Source organism: Rhea americana, unplaced genomic scaffold (assembly GCF_003343005.1).
Source record: "Rhea americana isolate MKP2758 unplaced genomic scaffold, rheAme1 scaffold_19, whole genome shotgun sequence".
In the NCBI taxonomy this organism is placed as follows: domain Eukaryota; kingdom Metazoa; phylum Chordata; class Aves; order Rheiformes; family Rheidae; genus Rhea; species Rhea americana.
The window spans coordinates 5,967,804-5,985,286 of NW_028186038.1; the positions used below are offsets into that span (position 1 = coordinate 5,967,804).

Below are 17,483 nucleotides of genomic sequence, written 5' to 3' on the forward strand. Positions count from 1 at the left end.
ATTCCCTTCCAATGGTGATGTGTCAGGACTACGAGAAAACCGAATGTAATAGGCAAACTCACTTTGAAAGATGTATCTACTAAGTGGAATGAATAGGTAGGAGACTCCGATCTCAGAGAGCTCCAAATCACACAACTGGAATACCAATATAAATGGTACCTGTTGACTCAGAGCTCGTGAAAGAAAAGGAGGCAGGCGGAGGGAAACGAATGCCTCTTCTCAGGACCATATATTGTAAGCACAGGCTTGAAACAGGCTAATAGGCCAATGCAAACAAAATATTATGAATAAATCTGAAAGGTGGAAATTATAATCTCTGTTAGCTTGGTATTAGTCCTGATGTAGCTGTCCAAATGAATGTTGACATTTTTTCACTTGGGCAAATTTAAGGAAGTTTGAGTTACAATTCTATCCAAGCTGTAAGAAAAAGCTGCAGAGGGAATGCTGCAACTACTGGGGTGAAGTTGTCTTGGGAGAGCCTTATTGAACAGGGAAGTCCCACTGAGGGCCTGAACAAGCTGCTGAAAAGCTACATAGTCACGGGAAAACCGGTTACGTTTGGAGTCCTAACAACGCAGGCACCAAGCCTGCATAGACCTGAACAACCCAGTCAGAGAGCTAGAGCTGTGGCTGCTCGAAGTGTTTCCGCAAGCAGGAGAGGTGCTCCCATGTCTCCTGCAGCAATCTGTGACAATTTCCACGACTTCCTGCATGCCGCCGGAKGAAGAGGAGCCCATGAACACTTCCTCAGCCGCCCCTCTCAGTGCAGATTACCAAAACCACCAGGCAGCACAGAATCCAAGGGAAATAAACACCTGCTTAAGCATAAACCGGTCCTCACCAAGGCGCTTCAATTTGATAGGCTTTTGCCTAAGTAAAAACTTAAGTAACACATCAGAAATTAATATAGAACAACAAATGCTTCTAAATACACCGTAAGACTGAGAGCTTTCTTGCTTACTAAATTCTTATAAATCATCCCCATTTTCTTTCTGGGTGAAGCACAACATTTAGAAGAACAAATCATAAAAGATTTCGAAAGCAGCATCTGCCCAAGTAATGAATGCTTATACTGTTGCATCACTCCTTGGTTGCTTTCTAATATAAACAAAAAGTACTTGTTTCCAAAAATATTCATTTTTTTTTCTTTAAAACAATATGTTCTAACCAAGATGACCGCATTTAACAGATACACTACAAAAGCTTGCAAGATAGTATTGAAAAAGCTGATTTTGCCTTGAAAGCTTGATAAGCTTCTCATCAGATCTATTAAGGATTGAATTGGGGTATAACATGAAATTGTGATCTCGGATTGATATGGTTCTTTGTACATCTAGAACTTTTAAAAATAATTCTCCACTTTTTCCAACCTTCAAACTCTGCAGAGAGAACAAGCTACCAAGAACTGCTTACTGATTTCAGTTCTTACAGGTCCATAGACCACAGGTTGACAGTCACTGAAAAAGAGAATTTGCAACCCTGTGGCTTAAGCAATCTAACACAGCCAAGTCACTGCAAAATCAGAAAATTAAAGCCATGCTCTTTTGAGCTTGGGCTATGGCAATGTGCTCTGCAGTCAGTTCTTGATGCATCTCATCCTCTTTCAGTGTCATTACTTCRCCATTCATCTGTCACATTCTTCTGAACAGGAACACAAGGTTGGAAGAGATGCGGAAAATTTATAGACCTCAGCCAGAAAACAAGCTCATAAACTGTGGTGTTTATTACATTTATTAAATATCCAGGCCTCATCATTTGTGCCAGAAAGCAGTAAGAGGTGAAAAATCACGTCAGTAAAAGATTAAGCACTATAATAAATGTCTTGCACCAGAAGTCATTAAAATAGTCCACCAATACTAGCAAATAAGAGGAGATTTGCAGTGCACTCCAGATGCAAAACAAAATGTTAATATAGATGCATCTAAAGCAGGCTAAAGCTACAGTTAATGAGAATAATCACTAAAAACACATATTCTAATATTTTGCATATAAACTTTGGTTTCAAATACCACATAGTTTTTTTTTAAGAATCTAAACGTTTATGTATACTTAATTGAAATAAGATCATATCCTAGTGCGAAAAGTACGAACTACTTATGTAAGTAAAAAATTGGTTCCTATTTAATTGTTACTTTTCTACCAGGATACAGACGTATTTAAAGAGCAGTATAATTCAGTGCCCTTACACACAGTATTCACGCTATCGCTTTAGGTATAATGGACACAGACCGTGACAACAACCACTCGCTTGTCTGTGCTTTGCTTCTTAGCAGCAGGGCGCGGGCATGGGGCTGAGCTGCTATCTGCCTTGCTGGAAAAGTTTAAAAAAAGAACAAACTCGTGTACCTAAACAAATCTGCAGCTCAGCAGTTTTGAGACTGCTCTGTCCAGTGCCCAGGTCAATGACTGATTACGCGTGTGGGAGCGTGCTGAGTTTTCAATACCGTGTCCCCAAGGCCAGCTTTGCTGTTACTGGTTTCACCAGGATAAGCAGCAGCAAAGTGCTAAATACTTGCCTGCTCAGCAGAGCTCTGCTCTTCGAGAAAGTACACCTGCCTTATTTCACCATCTGTGGCCAAACATTCTCTCCAGATAGTATTTTCCATTCTGATCCAAAAGCACCAACAGATATGCACGACGAGTGCGTGCAGACTTTGGTTTTACACACTGTGTACCCTCCTCGGAAACTGAGAGATACTGATATTTGTAACTAAGTTAGCTTCCGGCAGGTAAAATACGGCTCCAAACATAAACGTGACTAACTGGTCTGCAAATACCTGTAAAATACACATGAGCACGGGGACAGGCAAAACGACCGGCGAGGCAGCTGCACTTTTATCATCTCCACGTCTCTTGTGAATTTTCATATTAAATTTTTCATATTAAAACATGTGAAATTTTGCTCTCTTTGTTTTTAAAAGGTTTGCTATTTTCTACAGTACAACTTAAAGACGCAATGAATTTTCAGTGCAGCAGAAACATTACTTTTATATACTTGATTTTTAAATATTGCTCAAAAATGCACATATTCTGTGGAATCAGCCTAGCATCTTAACGCTGGCTTCACAGTGCGGCGCGGAAAGACGTATCTATTGTCAGCTATGCCTGATTTTAGAAGATTTATAAAATAATACTAATGTCACTCTCACAAAACAGATTTTTGTGCTGCCTGTATTTATGTATTTTTAATATAGTTTATACTATCAAATGTAAATTAAAAAAAAAACATTTTGAGACTGCTACAAAGATTGGACCCTTCACTTCATCCAATCGATTCCTTAATGACACACACGATTCTTTCACTCATTAATCAAGCAGATTTATGCATATGAATGAAATTCGAAAAGGCAGATTTGTGAGAGAGGGGGAGACGCAGGCATCACCTTCCCACAGAAATCTTATTTGTCCCAGCATTTCGGACCGACCCGGCAAGGCTCGGTACGTCCGAGGGCAGACAAGGGCTTAGAAACGTGCCTTCAGCAACCACGGGGGTAGCCCTAGTGCACTCCTGTGCTAAGGAAAACGCACGGTAACATCCTGGATGCAAAATACAGGGATAAAGACAAGGTAAAATTTGATAAATATTGCATTTATACCTTTAGTATATTCATTTACACTTATTTTCTCTCACTAAGAAGTAAATGAATTGAATTCGTCAGAGGATGGTTCAGGATTTTCATCTGGTTATTTATCTGAAGTTACTGTTAACTAAAGTCTAATTAAATTTAGTAGAACTGCTTTTACTTTCTTTATTTAACTTCTTTAAAGTAACAGCTTATCTCCTAGGACCATTTTCTTTTAAGCACAGGGGTTACACACAGGTATCTCTTTAAATGACATCTAGAGCCACACTGAGTTTCCAGTACTGGTTTCTAATGTTAAGGTAATAAAAACGATAAATATTAGTAAAAAAGCAAACAAACAAAATCCCCCAAACTACAATAAAAACAACAGCGTGTTCCCATTTGGCAGGAAGGGATTGTGCTCTGCCACAGAGTTTGATGATTCTGAGTGCTATTTCCAACAGCAGATGAAATGGCAGTGCTCCTGCAGAGCTAATCCTCTATTAACTTCATATCCAATCTTTGTTTCCTGCCCAAATGACACCTGTGTGTTTCTTCCAGGCTGCCAATATGTGTTTGCATACACAAGAATCTATTTCAAGGTTTCCCCAGCAGGCATTTTATATATTTATACAATTTAAGAATGAATTGAATTCCATCAGAAGAATGCAGAATTTAAACAGTCCCCAGAGGAAAACAAATAAATCTACTAAGACCTTACTTCTTGAAAATAGAATATGAAAAGCTTATTATCTTGGCAATAACTCTAAAGAAGAAAAATGTTAAGAACTGGGTGCTGGAGGAGCAAGAGATTTCCAACATCAGCTATCTGAAGCACTAAAAGGAACATAATTGCATCACAGCGACTGGCAGAGAGAAGGAAGGGAAGCAAATCACTGAATAAAAACCCAGAAAGACAGAAGAGCTTCGTAAAATCCAAGGTCAAGCTACTCCGCCCTGCCCAGGAAGACCGCAAGAAGGGTCTTCTCGCCCCGGCCGGCCGAACGCCGCCGTGGCTGCTGGCGTAGCGGGTGCGGGAGGGCGCGCTACAGCTCTCCCGCGAGCCCGGGCACTCACAGCGCTTTGCTTTTAAACACGAAGGGGAACTGCAGCCTGCACACGTCCCGTGCGCGCCAAGAAACCAAAGAAATTAGACTCCACGATTTATCCCCAGAGCAAGAGGGCAACACAGCTCTGAGCCATTATTTCATGTGATGGTGCRAAATCTTTTTCCCCTCTGCTGTCCCACGCTCTTCACATGCATCTTTGCTGGACGCCGTGATGCTCACCGAGAGCTGCCGACGCAGTAAGGCCGCCTGTGCTTGCTGGTTCCGTCCTGCACCTGAGAGGAAAATCCTCTACGTGCAGAGAAACGTGTACAAGAGCAGAAGGTAAATTCTGCATATAAACCGCCAGACCAGGGTATAAGATCTTGGTTCATTTGCAAATACAAGTAACAGGTGGGTAGAAGTTACCCTTGTGTGAAAAAACAGGTTATGGAAATGGTTCAATGCAGGATGGGAAACTTCAGCTTTTTATACCTGCAAATACAGGAAAAAAAATGATGAAAGTCTAAACTAGAGCTTAGAGTTGTATCAGAAAGGTGGTATTTCTTATTTCCCCTGGATGCCTCTATCAGCTGTAATGTTTGTTGTACTTCACTAGAGCACAATTCCCTTTAGCTGGCTAGATGTCACGTGAAAAGCAATAAAACCATCAATTAATCTAAGGAGAGCTAAGCGTTGTAACCATGAAAAGATACTGCCCTCACTAACAAGAAAGTTGAGATCTTTCGAAGGAACAATGTGTTAGTTACCTGTTATTACAACAGTTTTTAAATCCAATACCTACAAGAAGCACCGGGGATTCRGGACGGACAACGCATCTTTATCGAGTGACACTGCGGGAGACCAGCTGCAGCCCAGCAGAGAGCCGCTGCAGCTGTTATGCCCCAGCAGAACCAGCATCAAACGTAGAGAACTTGCAAGGAGGAGGATTTCACTTGCCCAAATGGATTGAAATCTTTAAATAACCCAAACACCAGCACAGACTATGAACTGGATGGAGAATTCATGCTAGCTGACGTTCAAGCTGCGCACTTCCACTCCTCACCAACAAAGAGGAGTTGGTGAGGGCTCCTCTTCTTCTATTATTTTTACTTTTTTTCACTTCCCTGTGCACACACTGCACTAATGGCTGGTTGCAATCTTACCCATTGGGACTTATTTCTACAAAGCTGTTCAGTATGAAAAAATACCAAGAGCTGTATTTTTACTCCTATCTTCGTAGGCAGTAACATGGTAAGATACAGCTCCCTCAGAAGATGAGGGCAGCAGAGCATTTCAGAGGCCAAGCAGTATCTCTGGACAAGGTGAGTGTTGAGCTGCTCAAGATTTTTTCCCTTCCCCTCCAAACTAATTTTTATAGACTTRTCATCTAAACAGCACCTGGCTTCCTTTGCTTCTGTAGTGGAGGCACTTACATCTACTCACAAATCCACCTACTGCTACAGTCCTGCTGAGTGTGTTGGTACTTTTACAACCAGTAAACCCAGTATTTCCATGTCTGACTGACTGTGCCATCAGTCTCTGTACATGTAGTCATTCTGGTACACATATAAGGATTTGCTAGCTAGGCACAGAAAAATGGTACTATAAGTGAGTATAAAGATCTATTACATGATAGGGATGCTTAGAAAGAAGGTAAGTAACCATCCAACAAGTGACTTTTGTCCTCATGAGAGCTGTGGATCAGTTGTACCTTCTCTCCTCCTACATGGATGTTCTTGTCCTTGTCACATCCTTGCCAAATCTCCATGCCATAGCTTATGTCCCTGCTGAGCAAGCAATATGGCACATTTTACAAATGATGAATGTCTGAGCGGGGAACCATAGGAAATACAGTCCCCAGTAAAGAAACTTAGTCATGAGAGGTCAACAGGCRCCTGAGCCACAACTCCAAGCAGCGCTCCATCAGCACCAGCAGCACAGTCCAATGGAACTGACTTGGGAGGACCAAATTTCAAAGGAATGTGTCCTGTTTCTTTATCTATTCATGCTCACTAGCTTGTTGCATGTGAAGGGGARGGCTAACCCAGGCAAATGTCTGTTGAGCACTATTAAACAACATAACTGATCACCTAACTTTGTTTTTGATAGAGAGTTTTGCCTTGGGAATTTTAGCAGAAGCTAGCTCAAACAAAAAGTACCTTCCTTTTTTCCTCTGCCTAAGCTGTACAGAGCTATACTTGAAAATAGGAATCGTGAGTGTGGCTACACACTGAACATTGAGATGTTAAAAGACCTTACCTCAGGGTGCTTTTTTTCCTCTTGTAACCCATATAAGAATATGAGATTGCAGGAAGAAAACTTTAAAAGTTCATTACATTCATGTAAAGAGTAAACAGCCATGTGCCGAGATGGATATGTTTTTTGCAATAGGGTAGGAAGACCCATATGAGACATAGGGCTTGAAACAYAGCAACAAATCAGATGGCTCAGAAATTGCTATTGAAGGTGTTTAGCAGAGGACTCTGAAAATCTGCAGCCAGTTCAATGATATAAACAGGGGATGCAATGAAGCTGAGGGGTGTTRCTGATACGTTCTGCACTGCAGGGAAGACTTCAAAAAGGTGCAGAAAAATTACACAAGTGGTACAAGCTCTCGKCGCTCCTGCAACAAGAACTGGCTAAGAATTTATCTAAGGTGAAAGACTCGGAAAATCCAGGTGTAAGATTCCTTCAGATCCTATGGTCAAAGCGTGACAGAGGGAGTGCTGCAACTGCTCATTCCTCGGTGGCAACTGTGACTGGCAGTACCTGAGCTCCCTTTCCAGAAGGCTGTTTCATTTCCAGAAACAATCATTCGAGATGAAAATCCAGGCACTTTGCCTCAAAGAACAATCCTTTCGATTTCTGTATTGCCTCTAAAAACAGGACATTCAGTATTTTTTTACAAACTGTATATAAAAATGATTTTGCCATGATATACAAAGACAAATACTTCAAAGATAGTGCAAGAATAAATACAATCTACAAAGGAAAAAAAAAGTAGGTTTCCATATATTCATGCAATCCTCTTTACATATCATTGGCTAACTAATTTGTCTGCTCAGGGAGCAGGGTTTGAARCCTAGTAGCCAAGAACACGGAGGGATTATATTCTGAGGCACAAATAAGGTATTATTAACTAGCCTAAGTCACATCCCCATGCAGATCACCATTGCAGCACTGAGTGCATCTGCACTGCTCATTTCCTCTCGAGCCACGATACACTTGCTAACACGCAGCAGSAGCAGCTCTGCACTTTTTGCAAAGAGGGGGGAAATTCTGCGTGGATCAGTAATGAGAGCAACACTTGCCACAGGGCTGACAATCTTTTATGCAAAAGTGCTCCCCTGCTCCTAACGGGCTGTCAGGTGGTAAGAGAGGGCAGAGCAGATCGTAAAAATGGCTCTAGCAGCGCCTCTAAGACAAAATTCTTGAAACATTCGCTCTTGCTGAGAAACATGACAATAYAGGAACTCAAGCGACTTCTAGAGAAGCCAGAAAAGCAAATTACCATGCTGTCTAGTCATTCACGTAGATTAGTTTTTGTGATTGTGGCAAAAAAAGAAGTATTGCTGTTTTCCAAGATTCATCCACATCTGAGATGAAGAATCATAGCAGAAAAAAACTTCATGTACTACTAAMAATTTATTACTACTTCTTTCAGTTAAGATTGGTTGAGAAAGTTTATTTCTCTGTAATTACTGATATCTCAAAACTATAGAAATTTTCCAGCAGTCTAAACTGAGTGCAATTCCAAACACAATAGTTTTTGCTTACTTCACTCAAGGCAATACCAAACTCAGAGACATTTGGAAATGCCAGAACCATACAAAGGGCCAAAGGGCTTAAACTTTGGCAAGGTATCATCATGTATAGCTTAAAATGGGAAATACTAATCAGTATCCTAACACATAATAAATAAATAATTGCCTCCATCTAATTGTCTAGCTAACAGCTGCCTAATATAGCGAAGCACACTAATGTACACGTACATTTAACTGTATCTCCATATAAAGTTCCTGAAGCATTCATGGATTTTTAGATCTGTAGAAGTTACCATTCTTCCTTCAAACTCAGCAGAAGAAAAATAAATGCATTTAAATTGCAGAAATTGCTTAACTATTAATTCTGTTAAAGCTTCAAAAATTAAGGTTGATTGTATTGATTTTAAAAAATAAAGATGGTTTCAATTTATGAGATCACTGTTAGATAAATTGTTTATTTATTTAGATATATTAAGATATGTAAGAGGCAGATATATATTTATTAGACTTAAGGACAGTATATACATATAGTAGCTTTAAAAATTTACTATACAGAGATAGATAGTTCACTCTGAGATGGTCGYAGAATTTTGAGTTAGTTCTAACTTATAAGCAAATGAAACATGGCAACAGATAYCATGTCTAGCAAAAAAGCTGAAACAAAATAATCGGCCAGTTCTAAACCAAAACATTCTGCAAAATTTTAATTTTATTGCCATTTTCTTGAGATTTTATGCAATTTTAATACAAAAAAAAAAAAAAAAAGGCTGAATACCAAAATGCCTGGCCTGAGGGAAATTCAATTTTTCTCTCAAATCTCACACTCACTACGTTGCTGCAAGCAGTGCTGTTCAGTGAGTGTGCAGAGCCAGGGAGTCTAACGGAGCTCTGCCTTGCCGGGTGACGTGAGCCAGCAAAGCACAGCCATTTCTGCTGACTGGTTAACCTCCAAAAGGCACAGCTCCCACTGAAGACTAATGAGGCTCTATCAAAGCACAGCCTTGCTTTGCACTGGTCTTTTCCAGACGCTCTTGAGATGCCCTTTGGTGCCTGCTAGAGAACTTGCACTGCACAATTCTCATCTCTTACTCGGGCTTCTTTCCGTATAYGACAAAAACGCAAAATCAAAGCTATCCAGTCCCTGCAGACTCCAGTCTGTCCAAACCTTTTCTCTGATCCTTCCCAAGACATAGCCTCTGTTATAAACTATAGCTTTAGCTCGGACTACCTAGCCGGATTTCTCATTGCCGTTGCTCCTGAAGGTCTAGCAAGGCCTGTTTGAACAGAGCAAAACAAACACTTGGCTAACGCTAATGTTTCTGCTACAGCCAAAGCTACCGCTGTAGAAACATCTCCTTTCTCTCATTGGAAAGCCGCGGCCTCTTTGCAGCTCCTTCTCCATCAGAAAGGCTCACRCTTTCTTGAGCGCATATCTGGTCCTAGTCACAGACCTCAAAGACATCAAACAGGTGTAAGATTATAGCAGACACAGTTAGCTGAAGGTTCAGCACAATTACACTGCCACGTGAGCCTAACTTACAGCACAAACACTTACTATAAGAAGTAGCATGTACAGCGACTCCACAGACTCAACAAACCCACGCGGCTGTTGTATTTTACCTCCCTGGGATATCACGGTTACCCAACAGCATTTTTTTTTTGTTAAGTACTTTACATTGCAACAGTTCTGAAATTATGTTTACAATAGTTTTTAGGTCCAAGTGGACCTAAAACTTTGGAAGGTCCATGCAGATGACAGTGAGTTGGTGAGTTCAGATAATTAGCAGTGATGACTTGACAAACTAGTGTGAGGAGGACAAGCAACCTGCATTTACATTTCATTTTGAAAACGAAAAGAAATTCAAGAGAAAAGGTTATGTCTTAWAGACTATAAACAACCATGTACCACAGAGCAGTGTCCTGTTACAAAAAGGAGAATTTTGTTGAGCTCCAGACAGAAGCCAAGTAATAACAACAGCAGCAACAACTTCTAGGAACAAGTTTGAAAAAAAGTGAGAATGCATTATCTATACGGAGAATTTTTTACTAAAACCTCCAGTGAAGCTGAGCATTAGTTAACCATGAGCCAAGCTCTGGCGGCAGCCAGCACGCCCCAGCAGGCGTTTCACGATGAGACGGCGCGGAGAGCGGGAAGCCGGAGGCGCCGGCAGCGCCCACCGCCTGCTTCCAGGGAAGCCAGCTGTCCAGCGAGCCGGACAGCAGCACTGCGACCCCATCCAGAAGCTCCCCGAGAAACTTTTCAAGCCAGCTGTGGAAGAGTTAGGCAAGTTCAAGAGCAGACAGCTAGCAAGATATGCCMGCTCCCCTTCCTAATTCCTGGTGGGCTCTGTTTTCAAAAGAAATATGCTTTCCCAGGGAAAAACAAATACGAATTGCAAATAAATGTAATTTCCATGAACACCTTGAATCTGGGCTCATGATCAATTTAAGAAATAGTTTAAATTGTTCAGCAAATTGATTTAAGGTGGTAACAAAAAAAAGTCTGTTTTGTTTCTTCATAAAAAATTCATTCGATACTTCACTCTACACTATTTTACAGATAATTATATTTTATGATGGGTTACCAAAAGTCATACTAAGCCATCAAACCTGTTTCTGTTCTTTTTTGACTACACCCCACTTACAGCAATGGCAAAACCAAGTTCAACACRTCAGTCTTTTTAATGTATATGACTTTTTAAAGAAGGATAAACTAWAAGATAATATACTATAGATATCCTTTGCATAAGTTTATAACATGCTAAAGTTAAAATGAGAATTTTCCACATTTACATAATTGCTTAAAAAAAAGAATTTTAAAATATTAAGAGGGCCTTTACAATATATTCAAAAGGTTAGATTAAAAATATTCACTAGCTTGATACATCCCCCTTGTGTAAAACATGGCCAAAACCTTCTAAGAAAACAATTCTAAAAACATGGCCAAACCAGTTACCACCAAACGAAATACAGTGCTGTGGGAAAACACGAACACATTTTCCCAGGCTGTGCTACTGAGTTTTTCAGGCTCTCCCATCTCAGATGTGTCATACATTCCCATGAGTACATGAATATTTTAAAAACATTATCAAAGAAAAATTTATAGCCTGATGATGCAACCCCACCTAAAAAAACCCTGTAACAAACCTATTTTCAAAATTCCTTTCCCATCAAATAAATTCAAAAATAAGAGACTAGTCTACACATATTTGTCCAAGAAAAATTTGCAGAACCATTCTTGTAAACCATATTTTGTGGTTTACAATGTCCCCAAGGTATTCTACTATATGTAGTTATATGAGGTAATAAAAATAAATAATGTTTTCTTCAGTTAAACATCAAATGACTCCTTTCCCTTCCTGCACCTAAATTGGACATCTGCTGAAAACAACAGTAATGCATGCGAAATTCAGTGCAAAAGAAACAAGAGACACCTGATTATATATAAAAGATTAAAGAATCATAAACATGCTACGGGAGCTAGGCATAGCTACGTGCTTATTTTGCTTGTGAATAGAAAAGGAAGAAGGAAGGGTCTTCAAGGAAAGGAGCCAAAGGAAATTGAAGCAAATGTAAAAAGCATTTCAAGGCTATATTTAGAGGAAGACATTCTTCATACACTTGCCAAGCTGTTCACGTCATTTCACACAGCATGTTTTATCCAGCTTTAGAAGTCTCAGAGAGAAGAGAAAAAAAAAAAAAAAAAAAAAAAAAAAAGTCCTGGATCAGTTGCCAGAAATGGTAATCTTGCAAGTATTTAGAGGACTGAATATTTTAAGCATGTGAATTCAAGATAACTTTCCAAAGGAAAGAAAAAGGAGGGGTGGGGGGCCTAAAACTTTCTGCAAATATCACAGACGGTTTCTGCAATATAGTCAATGGCAGTACAACAGTCAAGTAACATGACAAGGCCTCTATCATTTCCTTTTGAGCTGAGCACCCTAATCTTAGCTATATCACTAAAAATATTTAAATGATTGAATTTCACCAAGAGCAAGTCTTCAGCAGGTACAAACTAACTGAAGAATTGTACATATTTATGTATGTAGGATACAATGATTTATATAAGTAATTACATATTTCTCCTGTGTAATGCGGTAAACAATCCACAATGAATAAACAACACCAAACATAAGCTCAAAAATGAAAACAGAGACAAAAATACTCAAGCTTTCTAAGATTATTATGACTTTTCTTTAACTCCTTTAGTACATGTCATGTGGTAGAGCTATTTCATGAAGAAATGTCAGGCATACAGAAAATACGTCAGTACCATGCAACAGTAATAGCAGAAAACAACAGACATTTCCTGTTAGGGCCCTTCTTGAAGATGGGGACGGAAGGGATTTCAGGTACAGGACTGTTATTATCTAAATTTAGGTGAGTGACTTTTAAAAAAGTTTTTACCTTCATTCCCTTCTCCAGGTGGTTGATAAAACGAAAGCCCCAAAGATATGATGGCTGCAATTTCCAAGATTATAAGAGTCACATCCTGTAGCGCTTCCCAGACTAGCTGTAAGAATGTTTTTGGCTTCTTTGGAGGTATAAAGTTTTTCCCAAAAATAAGCTTTCTTTTTTCTAGGTCTGCAGCAGTGCCAGATAATCCTGTAAATAAAATAAATTAAAAAAAAAAAATGAAGTTACAGTGAAATAGAAAACACCCAATTGCATCTACATTTCCATAAATTATTTCTCCAAAAAGAACTGCAACTATATCATCTATGACATAGTAACAAATAGGCARATTTTCCACTTAAATTTTGCTTTTGTAAGAGGATTTGTCCTTATGTTTTGAACAGAATTCTTAATGACCATTTAATACTAATTCTCGCCAACTTTAGTCAAACAAAGCCTGTGAATAGGCACGTTTACTTTAAAAAGACCTATAGGTAGATATATATATATGTGTGTGTGTGTGCACGTATATATGTGTATATATATGTCTATATATACATATATATGTAGACATACATATGTAAGTAATAACTTCTGGAAAAAAATCCTAAAGCTCAAATAAATCATTCCTGGGAATGAAGACAGAATAGCTGGCAGCAGCTTTTAACACCAGTAGAAGAAATGTATCCCGGTCCTGACCCCAGGTGAAGGACCCCGAAGTCAAAATCAGTAGAGCGTGCCCTGAGCTACGTCAAAGCAACCGTTCTCTCTGCGAATGTGCTATCGCACAGTCACTGCGATGAGCTGCATGAAGTTTTAGCTAACTGAAAAGACAACCACAGAGGCAGGATACATGTGCTGAGAAAGTAAAAAGGGAAGGATACRGTACCTGAAATGAATAAATGAATGTATTTTGCATGATACTTCAATTTAAAACATTTCAATTTAGAGATATGAGAATGTCATTGTATTTGTGCTGAATAGTTCTAGGTTTCACTTGCATGYTTGATTATTCTTTTTATTACTTAAGTGTGTGCATTTCTAGAGCCCTTTCTAGGAAAAAAAAAACTGCAATAAAATAAAATAACTGGTTACAAATATCTGTCAAGTAAAATTTGGCATCAGTGGGAACACACACCAGGCCGTGGTTTCTCAACACGATCAGCAGCATAGAATTATGATCACATTCACTCACATCAACATGACACATCGAACACAGCTCACCTGAGGCTGCCCGCAGAGGACTACAGGTGTGCCGGCTCAGCAGCGAGCGAAGGCGCCGGGAGCCTTCCCGACAGCCGCCTTCTCAGGCCGGCCAGGGCAACTCCTGCCCTTCCCCACAGCGTTTATCTGTCGGGCACCTCAAGGACGCACGGTCCTCTCAACAGCACCTTCAAGAYGCCAAGCAAAAGGAAACAAGAGCCTAATGTGCCAGTGGCACCCAACTTTGTATCAAATTCAAGACCAGCACAACCGTTCCCAGCACTTCGACGGAAGGAGCCCAGTAAGGAGCCGGCTCTTAGACCGAGGGCCACAGGCCCCAGCGTAACGCGCTCGAGCCTAARGCGATGCTTGTCTGAACATACCAATCTCACCACAGTACTGGCAAAGACGTTGGCTCACCTTTCGCTCAAAGTATAGAATTACAACAGTTGCGTAGCTTCTGGCTCTTGGTTAACTCATCAAACTTTCATCCCACCTTCAGCTCCTAAGAAACACTACCCTTCTCTCCCAGATAAAGGCGTGCTCTCGTTATTACTACCTCAATTTATTTTTCCGTACCTAGTCCTTCCTGAGACTACACAACAGAGGTTTCACCTATTATAAAGACGTGTCTATGTCCATCCGATTCAGAAAAAGTCATTAAACTTCTCAACTTTCATCAAACTTTCTCTGTAAGCTTCCAGTCAGCTTCTGCTGCCCAGCAAAGGCTTTGCCCCGAGGAAGAACCAAACCCCAGCTACGCTGAAATATAAATTTCACACTATGAGCCATTTGGCTAGGTGCTCTTTTATCGGRCGAATGCAGATCATGGAGCTCAGGACAACACACGGGAGCGATCAGGGGAGTCAGTCACTACTGAGGGGTCCAACATAGGAACAACCCTTTAGAAGAGACCAGATAAACCAAGCTTGATCAGCTTTGGGGAGTTTTTTTTTTCCCTAAAAACAGCAGTCATCATTTGCCTTAGGCACCTCAAAACACAGCGTACCCCAAACACAGCTGAAACGCCATCGGAGGAAAGCACTCCAGCTTCTTTGGAAGGCATCGACAGCGCTGCTAGCAGCTGGGCTTTAAAGACTTCTTCAATGCACGTGCCTACAAGCAGCAATGCCGCACTGAAACAGAAAGACCTCAAAGGCATGTGGGAAAGGGAGAAAGATGTCTGAAAAATGCCCATTTTCCAAAGCAGAGCATATGTGCACAGTAGTGGGCTAGCTCCAGCAGGAAAGCAGATGACCAAGTACTCAACAGGGTGAGAGGACTGTCTGAAATAGTAAGAGCGGCAGCCAGATTTTTCATTAAAGATGGTTTCCAAACCCAGCTGTATTTACCTAGAAACAACAAATTCAGCACTTCCCAAATTTTATGCTGTATGCTTCACTGTCAGGAGGCCAAAGAGAGACACATCCTTTCCTCCGTTAGTGAGCAAAAAGCACACCCCAGTGCACCGCAAGTACAGAGTGAAAAGCCTCCAAAATAAAAGGGAAGAACGATACTGGGACCCCAAAAGGAAAAAGCTGCTTTTACTGTAAGACAAAAACTGCTCATTGACACTGAAATTTAGACACCATAAGGTTGAGGACTAGCGTGTGTTTAAAGCAGCTATCTTCACCATCATATTCCAGACTATTGCCTAAGTGATTTGCATTGGAATTTAGATGTACCTTAATATTTAAACAGTGCTCTGTCACCTTTGATGATAAATATTATCTTAAGACCCATAAGTAGGGAAGAGTTTACTCTTGTATATGATTTTCCTTTTTTTCTTTATATTTTTTTCCTGAAAGTGTGGATCAGGTGAAATTATTCACTAACTCAGAATCAAYTTGAAAAATAGCTTTATCTAAAAATGAAAGCATATTCATGGTCAAGTATGAAATGTACTTTATTGTAAATAATTTAGAAATACTAAAAAACAAATGGCAAAGTTTTGTTCAGCTCAAAATGTTTCCTTCTTCTGAGATCTAGCCATCACTCAAAAAACCGATTCAGCTAAATTTTCATATTGGTTTTCTCCCCTGAATGCCATAAGCTAACAAACCTAAATTTAGGAATTTAGAGGCAGTGAAGAAATCTAAAGAYTATTTGATTAAAGTCACAACACGAGTCCTAAAAGGTACTGCTAAGACAAAGTCAGAAAGGGACATTAGCATGGTGTTATAAAGGAAAAATAGAGTCATAAAGGATGTATGTAGAGAAGGCAATGTCATATAGAGAAATAAGGCGAGAACGACTGAGAACCCGAGCCAATTTAAGATRTTTATTTTTGAAAAGCTTCCATCAGTTAATGGCATCACTTCTCCATGCAACTGGCAGCAGGTTTCATGGAGACGCTCCTTATCTTTTTCAAAAACCTGCTTTATTCAGACAAGTTTGATTAAATAGTCAAAAAGTGTTYTGAGCAAACCTACCCTAGCTGCCCGACGTGGATTAGAGGTCACTCGCGCCCCGGGCTGCCCTGGCAGCTCGGCAGGACGCCGCTTCGCAGCCCGCGCGCGCCGACCGGCAGTGCAGATGGCGAGGACGTCAATTAGCACAGCGAGAGCGGGCAGCGGACAGCTGTCCCCAGCAGCGCCTTTAACCGGCGGACGGCTGCCCCGCTGCTAGATGGCCTTTTTCTTTCTATCTTTCTTTCCTCTCTTCTCTTCTCTCTTTTCTTTTTTTTTTGGTATTACACATACTGATTACGTTTCTATTGCTGAACGTTTTAATTTTTGCTTGCACCTCCACTTACAATTACACAGTATCGACTCCTGTGACAACAATCAAAGAACACTGCAAATGAAAGTAATCAGAAATATCATTGCTCACGAAGAGAAGAAACATCTAGAGGAAACAAAGAATCAGAGAGAATTTAAACGATTAATGGAGACATCGGGTCTCTATGAACGTGCAGCTTGCCTGCTGGTGGCCGGGAAGCCGCGCGGCGCTGCATTCTGCGTGCCGGCCAGCGACACGCTGGCTGGCTCTGCACTTGGGCGTGACGGTACTTCAAAAATTCTGCTGTACGTTGAAGCTATCCAACACTTTTTTTGCTTGATCTAAGTATTTTAGAATTATTATGCAGATTTAGATCATATACAAATACGCGCATATGTTTAGGAAATATTGTGAAAATTTATTACTGATGCTTCTTGCACTTAAACTTCTTAAGCTTTCAGTTCCCAAAACTTTATCCCCAAATTTGTTTGGAGAYTGTGGGAGAAAGAAAAAGTCATTATATGTAAAATATTTTCTATGATGCTGTACAGTACATTAAATGGGTTTCTACTCTCAGCTGGCATGTCTTTATACAGGGATTTTTTTACTGTTGCTTTTTGGGAGAGAGAGGCAGAGAAGACTCACAAAAACCCTGGAGAAATAGTAGTTAACAGTTAAAATGTATTTCTTTTGAAAGATATCTCCACTACAATCAAATGGAGCATCACAAAATGATTGAGTGTTGCAAAAATAGCAGAAGCACATAATACTAAAGCAACAAGTAAAAA

The 17,483-nt window shown here is 40.2% G+C and overlaps 1 protein-coding gene across 10 annotated transcripts in view; it reads right to left on the reverse strand.

Moving 5' to 3' along the window:
- Positions 1-17,483, reverse strand: part of ATP2B2 (ATPase plasma membrane Ca2+ transporting 2) — a 374,808-nt gene that overhangs the window by 105,676 nt on the left and 251,649 nt on the right. For all 10 annotated transcript variants that reach the window (XR_014895541.1, XM_085302465.1, XM_085302464.1 and 7 more), the window contains one exon: positions 12,784-12,981. Coding sequence is in view for 9 of the 10 variants with exons in the window: in XM_085302465.1 (XP_085158591.1) it covers positions 12,784-12,981 (198 nt within the window). In the remaining variant the exon portion in view is untranslated. The remainder of the gene's footprint in view (positions 1-12,783; positions 12,982-17,483) is intronic.